The sequence below is a fragment of the Colletotrichum scovillei genome (genome assembly GCF_011075155.1).
Source record: "Colletotrichum scovillei strain TJNH1 chromosome Unknown Contig00005, whole genome shotgun sequence".
Classification (NCBI taxonomy): domain Eukaryota; kingdom Fungi; phylum Ascomycota; class Sordariomycetes; order Glomerellales; family Glomerellaceae; genus Colletotrichum; species Colletotrichum scovillei.
In genome coordinates this window covers 1,553,404-1,561,741 of record NW_023336263.1, presented here as the reverse complement: position 1 = coordinate 1,561,741, position 8,338 = coordinate 1,553,404, and the positions used below count along the sequence as shown (strand labels likewise).

Below are 8,338 nucleotides of genomic sequence, written 5' to 3'. Positions count from 1 at the left end.
GCATTCATACCTACGGCACTTCGTATGGTCTGGTCGTACCACTCTCCGTCTTTTCTCTTATCTCGGGGGTTGGTTTTCTCTCATGATCCTGGCTCCTCATCCGGGCACTAAAGTTTTCCTCGTATTAATTGAGCTGCCTCGGGAAGTGAAGATCATCTGCACTCTAAGACGGCGAACCCTATTGGAGGGGACTACGGATACCTCGTCGACGACGCCAAACCACCCCGCCCTTGGAAAGTCTGGGGACGATGGTCTGTTCATTGTTTGCCGGCCCACCCGGGATCGTGTCCACCTTGGATCACGCTGGCTGTCTCTGTGAGGCTCAGATGCCATGAGATGAACACGCCAGGAATACAACTTGAACCTTTTACCACTCTGGAGTCTGCATTGAAGGTTAAAGCATCATGGGGTAAACTGACAACTGATGGCTGGTCATATTCGTTACTGAGTGACTACAGCAGCCAGGACATGGTTCCAACGGCTTCCAGAGTTCCAAATAAATGCAGTCGATCATGGGCAGAAGACAAACGTGATGTGAGTCGTGTAAGCAGAGCATTTGCCACACGGTTCTGACACATAACACATGACAAGTTTGCGAACGAATTTCAGAGGGAAAATTGGCGGTGGCAAGCAAACACGCTTGGATATCGAGGAGTCATTGCTAGGTATCTTGAGATCAAGATCCCAAGCCATGTGGCGGTCTTAGAGATGGATGTCATGTCATCCGATGCAACCATAAGATAGCACAGACACACGGACTGGCGGTTCTGATGTCGACGTGCGTTCCCAAATCTGTGGAGAGAGCCCCCATGATGTAACTGGGGTGAGCTAGAGAGGTCTGTCTGAGCGCAAGTACGTGATATTTGGTTTAACTACTCCATAGCTGCAGAAACATGTCATCAGCAACCAATGCTTTGTTTGACTTCCATGGACTAGACCATTAGCGTCTGCTCGCCCAACTCGTTGAACCCAGTCTTTATGTGGACAAGATAACGAAAGTGTGGGCGAATCTTGATCGTTGAGTCTTTTATCTCATCGCCGTGCCACACGAAGTACTCGTCAAGTTGAAGTGTGTGTAGTTTAGCGGTCTGGGCCAGCCTGGTCTCATGATGTTAGCCACAAACCTATCTTTGGCAACTCTGGGAGTCAGACACGTGCTTCTCAAATCACTTTGCCTACTGTCATGGCTTTACAGTGAGTCAAAGAGGCGCGTGTGAGTTTCACAGAGTCTCAAAATCAACTTCACACACATGTCACTGCACATGGATGACGAAGGATTGAGTGTCAGACTACGTTCCTCATCGACAAGTCTGAACTAGTCAAAAGTAAATTTTACATTGAATCTTAGTCAACCTCATGAGGTCCCGACTTTGTCAGAGGCTACCCAATTCCTGGAAAGCTATGCGAGTCAGACTCATGTTTTGTTGTTGTGTCAAGAAATATTGCAAAAAGCATCCATAGCGTCCATGAGGCAATTGTTTTCTTATTCGACTCAATGCCACCAGAAGGCGTTCGAGGCGTTCGTTTCCATCTTCTACATAGCTACATGGGCTCTACGCCAAAGTCCCAATTCTGTTCTCCAAGGCTTCCGAAACTTTGCCACAGTTGAACATCAATGCTTAATATGATGTCTTTTTGTCAAAGTTGGTGTTGTGTAAAACTACTCTGATATCATACAGAACACTCGACATGGGCCCCCTGAGTAGAACATATCTAAGGTGCATTCAAGACTGCTCCATAATCGGAACTGTTGGTTACCATTGAAAGCTCTTCGAATGCTTGTCAACGTGTTGGTCTCTAAGCATCGATGCCCAAGTTTTGGTTTATCGCTGGCATTCTGACTTCGAATCTTGAAGAAATACAGGCTAGGATGCTGTCTGGCAAGAAATGGGGCAGATGCGACGCAATCAACATGAAATCTTTATTCGCTCAAGAGTGGCTACTATTTAAGAGAAAACTGATTGCCTTCGGCATCTGTTGCCTCCTTTACGAATACACAACTGCGCGCTTTGGCTTGCAAAGTCACGAACAATGCATGACTCGTCCATTCAACAAAAACGCTCCATATCTCGCAATATCTCAGGGGAAGGAAAGGATTCTATTACCCAAAGTCTGAAGTATAGAGGGCCCGGAACTTTATTGGAGCTTGGACCCCATCGCATCCTTGGCAAACATCCGATCTGCTTGAGCCTTGCAGGATGTGCCGTCAAGGTGCTTTGCTGGGACCCACTGAGAAGGTTCTGTGGAAAAGGGCTAGAGCTGGACCGAAAGACAGGAGTAAGTATCCGTAATTCCAGAATGTCTTTGAAGCTTCTGGTAATATGGAAAGTGCATGTATGAACGCTTACATGGTTCGGTGCTTCTCTGTGAAGGCATCGTGACCAGACTTTGCTGCGAGCCCGGAATACTCCGGCTCGACCATCAGACCCAAGCCGCGATAGCTATGTCGGTCGGGCAACCTTTTGAGCATATTATCGTGAGAGATGGGTTCATTCAACCTGAAATCGCTTGATTGAATCCCACTAATGCACAGCTGACATTTCTCCAGTTGGTCATGTCTACAGTATCCTATCCTGCAGATGCTCAGAATCATATACTTTGTCGTGTAACCTTTGAAGAACGAGACATCACTACGCGAAAGTTAGTAGACTGTGGGGATTCAGGTGAGGATTCTCGGGTGGAGTGATACAAATCATCATTGGCAAGATAATAACACAGCCTTATTGTGTTTCAAGGAAAGGCGTCAGTACTTTGCCATCCAGTCTAAATAAGCATTTCCTGCCTTGGCTAATTTATATGCCTTACGAGAATCTTACTGGTTCTTACTTAATGAGATTTTGCTATTAATCAAAGTAATGAGGTCAAGCTATGTAGGACTTCTCGTCCCGATCCTGTATCCCAAGCCGGAGCACAAAGTGAGTGACGAAATAGTCGGAATGGTGTACATCATGTAAGCGACGCCTCTTGTAATCATATGGTAACTACCGGTGTCAATTTGAGTGCTTCTCAGCGTACCTATGATATTCACTCAGGCTTGTGGAGAGTGCGGTAGTAAGAACGAAAAAGAACGATGTTGCTATACAGAGTATCTGTCATCGACAACTGGAAACTTGGGATGGGTTGAGCGGCAGATCAGTTTATCATCCACTCAAGCACTCGCCGAAAGTGCCCAAGGTGAGTTGAGAGTAAATTGCATGTATCCATGCCGGAAGGTCTAGATACAAGGATCGAAAAGAAAGAAGAAAAAAGAACAGTTGTTTCTCAGCTGAGATGTCACCGTATATAAATCACCGAGAAGCTCGTGAGGACAATGTTCAGTCATGAGACAGATCATATGAGACTTCCAAATCAAATCAAATCACTTGTTCTACTGACTGACTTAATCGAAGGCGATTGATCATATTTTCTCCAGCGAGCCATTTTTACACCCACTTAGCTTTCTACCTTACATTACAATCTTTCAGTCTTCTTTGATAGTGAACTGTCTGAAGCCTAATCTGCATGCATTTCCAAACATCCTTCAAGAAAGATAGCTAGCTGATTGAAGAGAAAACAGTGCCGAAAATCGTTGTCCATGACACTTGAAGACCAGTCACTTCATATAGGCTACGCAATTACCCTTGAGCAAGATCGATGCCCCAACTTACCACTAAGGGTTCCAGACCAACACATCACAACAAGTTCATTAGAATATCCATGGCATCGACAGCAGTCCTAACGTCCATTACAATGTTATATGAGCCTTCTAGAGTAAGAAGTCTGTGACCAAACGCCTCCATCACCTGAGTCCAGACCTCATACCTTGTAGTCGATGATGAGCCTTTCAGACACGAAGAGAACAGCCCGGACGTGTATTCAAGCCTCGGCTATGGAGACATATAAGAAGATAGTAAGAATTGACTTCTATGAGCGCATGTAAATCACGGTCCATGAAGTCATCAAATGATCGGCATTGAAAAAGCAAGCACAACTTGAAACATCTCAAGCTTGATCACAATCTTGTTTGACGCCTTTGCGTTTCGAACTATGACATGTCTCTTGCAAAGACTCAAATACATAGGCTTGTTTGATTCATCACTTCGAATTTGAAAGCTCTAATCAGGGAGGAATGGAAGTGTAGAAAACTGAAAATGAGCCCTCGGGGATGAGAGGCTTTGCAATATATTTTTCATGGGCAATATAGACATGCCACTTCCGCAATATTCGTCGACTTTGAGGGATTGTTCAATAAACGAACCCCTTCGTGCGGACTACTCCAATATGGCGGGATGAAACGGCAAGATACACCAGGCCTATCAGAAGCTGATGGAGTCAATGAGGCCGCCATGGTCCTAATCATCTCATGACTTCCTCGAAGTAGAAAGCCAACAAAAAACTCCCCCATCGCCCGCTGTAGCCGAAATTCGATGACGGCATGCCAAAGCCGAAGCTACCTCCAGCTGTCCTTAGACCCCAAAACCCACCGAGAGATCCCCAAACCGATGCAGTGCCGTTGTTTTGCTGATGATGATGATGATGATGATGATGATGATGATGATAACGATAATGATAATGATGCCAGCCCGCCGGCTGAACCCTTTGATGCAATGCCCCAGTGACACCAAAGCACATCCAACGTGGGATAGGAGGCGTCCAATCCCAGGAAAATCAGAAACCCAAATCTAAAAAACCCTACATCGCCTTTATCGGTATGCGGTGATCGGTGATCTCATTCGTACTCGTCGCCTCGCTCGTTTCGTGTCGTCAGTCTTGCTTCGTGCTCTTGGTTCTTTTTCTTCGTAAATTCGCCACTCATGGCTTCGGCGCGTCGAGCGGTTTTCTTCCATAGACTGTCCTGTGGTTCAGATAGGAGTGGAAGTCCCTTTCCTTGACGTGCGACCGGACGTCCAACAAGAACATCTCGATCTGTATCTCGGTCCATCCCAGGGCTCTGAAAGGCCTTGTCGCCAGACCCTTGAGACCTTCCAAGATCGTTTCCCGCATCAGTATGCCACACTCGCGCAGCTCAGGCCTTGCTGGCCAGTCGCCGATGGGACATTTCCTCCTGTCCTCTTCCACGTTCTCGAAACCAGCGGCCCGCATCTCATCAGCGGCGGCGCGAATCCCATGCATTTCTGACCCAAGCACTCTTAATCCCGCGTCGAGGTACTGCGTGAAGACTCGGAAGCCGTATCCATCTCCGTCCGGGCAGGACTGGTCGTCGCACAAAGGGAAGAACTCGAGTTCTTGTATTTCAAACCAACCACCAGGCTTGAGGTGCCTACGAGAGTTCAGTCTCTTATCTTGAGGCAGTATTGTTCGATACCTTGAGAATGGGATGTGAAAATGAGATGAGGAGTTTACCTATAGGCGCGTTGCATGAGATCGTTGCGATCGCGAATGGAGTGCAGGGTATGTCGCAGATGGATGAAATCAAAGTACTCTTCGTCTAAATCCCATCCATTTTCGTGCTCAATATCGTCGACCATGAAGTGACAGTTGGGAGGCACTTCACTCGGCTGAATCGGGGATAGATCGATGCCGAGAAACGTAGAGTTGGGATGCATATCGGCGACTACGGGGTCACATGTAAGTTTGACCGCTTATCATAAACGTAGGGAGGTCGTGATGGTGTGAGGAGAACGATGTGAAAGTGAATCATATGACGGCGCATGAAAGCGTCTTGAGGACTTGGAACTTACGTTCAATAGGCCAGTGACCGGGTCCAGTTCCTGTGAAGAATGGCGTTAACTCACTGCGACTCACAGCATATCCCAATATGTAAACAAACGGCTCGGTGATGACGTCGCAAGATTCTGGCGTTGTTCTCTTCATTGCCAAGGCATCATGAATAACGTTGTGATGATTCTTGCCGAAGATAGCGTTCATAACGTAGCGGCAGGTATTCGCCACGATGGACTCAAGTACGTCACCACCATGGTGCCTCACATGAAAAGCTTTCACATACCCAGATCCAGGACTTCGGCGCCTCTTGCCATCAGGTCATCGACAGGGGAAAAGAAGTACCTCCCACTCAGCTCAATGCTGATGATGTGCTTCATCTCGTCGCGGTCCTGCTCAATAGCATCGTTGGGAAATGCATAACGTCCTGCGCGATAGGCGTGATATCGTAGTCGGTTCTCGTACATGTGCTCTCTCACACTGTCGGTCAAGCTCTCGGTGTCGTACTCATCGCCATTATGAGAACCGACAGTGATAGCTGTATCGGTGGAACCGGGCGGTGACATGACGGCCGGGCCTGAGGTTGCCGGAGAAGGGGGGCCGCCGAGTTTAAGCCGCTTTTCGGGGGGTTCTTGGTCTGAAGGCGGGCCGCGAGCGGACTTCACCAAGAGATCTCTCAGTTGTTCTTCGCGTAATGAGTTTGGCGGCGAATTCATTGTGGACGTGAATTATCTGCTTGTTGCGCTTCGTACCCAACAGACGCCAGCCCGAGTCAACTGTTCGAACCTGAGCGTACACGAAGTCGACTGCCGTCAGGCGTGGAGGAAGGTCCTCAGTGACGGGCGTCTGACTTGCCGAGAAGTTGACGGCGATGCGAATTGGCAACGTGAAGCGATCCAAATCCAAAACCTTGGCTTTCTCAACGTCAGTGAGCTTTCCAGGGATGGAAAATTCTAATCAGGGACCCCTCCACCAAGACCAAAATGCCGGCGATGACGTCCCTGATTGGCAGCCAGGCTTGTCTGTTTCCAACCGTCAGATCAGAAAAGTCCCGAAGCGGCGTGCGGCGTGGGGAGCGGTCGAGCCGCTTGTGGATAGAGAGACAATCTGGATAGGGAAGATGTTGGACGAAAACGTCGGTCTGTTTGGAGGTGTGGAAGCGGGGAGGCGAGAACGAATGATGGGGAAGCAAACTTTGCGCTGCTTGTCTTGGAGAAGAGGAGGATACTGGGAGGGGGAAAAAAGGATAGAAAACCACTGGAGCGGATGACAAGGAGGGACCCGAGACAATGGGAGAGGGTTATTTGGGGGTGGTGTGCGTGCCCTTTGTTCGGGACGAGATAAATCGCGGACGCGAGCAGCGAAGAGAAGGATGGGAGGCAAGGGGATCAGGGATCGACTTTCAACAACTGTTTGTTCGGAAATTCTGGCATGTCTTGCGACGGGACAGGCTTGGTGTTAAGAGAGAAAGGGTATGGTGGTTTGGACGGCTCGGCATCAACTTTGACATGGCCCGTGAGGGTGCCTCAGAAATCTGAATGACTTCCACGACTGGGGGGAAACGAGAAGGGGGTCGTCCCATAGACTAATAAAAGTCGCCAAGGTACGTACTAGCAAGGTAGCTGAAGGAGCCCGGTACCAGAGGAGGCGGCGGATGGCGGACAGGCTGAGAATGAGATGGTGTTTGGTGGATGACCTTTTGGTATCAGGGGTGGGGGATTCAGGCTTCGTGTAGAGCTATGTAACCTGCAACCTGTCTAGCAGACTTCGACCGTCGACTAGCGTCCGTCTAGAAGAGCGGTGTTCAAGTCTGACGCGACAAGACTTTGTGTGCTCTCGGCCGTCGTCGTGGCTGGGGTGTGAACAGCGACGATTCGACGCAGCGGAATGTGGTGAGATCGGGTTGTTCGCCGAATGCTCTGTGCGGGGGAAGAGGTTGTCGACCCTGGCAGGTATCTCGAATCCTTCAAGTTGACAGGTGATCGATAGCTCAACAACGCTCCCGGTAGATCGAGGCACGACCGGGAGACAAGGTCGCAAGATAAGTCGCAGAAGGAATCCTGGGCTGGTAAGATGATGACGCGGGGGAATCTCGAGGGCCCGACAGTATGGCAACGTTGAAGAACACGATGGCGAAAACAAAGGTGAAAAGGGAGCGATTATGTATGTGTTTGGTGTCAGTGGTCCGAAGGCAAGGGACAATGAGTGCGAGAGAGAGAGGCAGGCAACAGAATGTAGACTTGAAGGAAGCATGGATGTTCGAGTATTTGGCGATTGGCGAGTTCCAGGTCTTTACAGCTCCGCGTCCCGTCCCTGCACGGGTCGCTGTGGTCCTCTCTCGCTCTCTCTGTCACTTTTGCTCTCAGGAAGCACGGAAGTGAACCTACTAGACACTAAGGCAGGGAAGGAAAGGTACATGAGGGTCGATGGGTCAAGGGAATGTACACTGCTTCGCCCAGGTACAAGTGGGAGAGTGGCAGTTGCGCTTTGCTCTGCTCTGCTTCGATACCTACCTCAGATGCTACAGCAAGGCTTGGATGACTTGTACTTGCAGGGGCGGGTAATGCTTTCCCGCTCGATACCCGGGCTGTGGTTCTCTGCAGGCCAGGGTAGATAGTGGCCGCTGCCTGACGACTAAATAACTATATTTCTTGATGACTTTACAGCTTCACAAGGT

At 49.1% G+C, this 8,338-nt stretch overlaps 1 protein-coding gene across 1 annotated transcript; it reads right to left on the bottom strand.

Moving 5' to 3' along the window:
- Nucleotides 1-4,117: 4,117 nt before the first annotated feature.
- Nucleotides 4,118-7,917, bottom strand: HER10_EVM0011782 (methyltransferase domain-containing protein). Its single transcript, XM_035483157.1, has 4 exons — nt 5,948-7,917; nt 5,682-5,711; nt 5,344-5,554; nt 4,118-5,260 (listed from the first exon to the last, which is right to left on the bottom strand). Exons 1-4 carry the CDS (start codon nt 6,375-6,377, stop codon nt 4,792-4,794), a joined length of 1,140 nt encoding a protein of 379 aa, XP_035334438.1. The 5' UTR covers nt 6,378-7,917; the 3' UTR covers nt 4,118-4,791.
- Nucleotides 7,918-8,338: the final 421 nt, after the last annotated feature.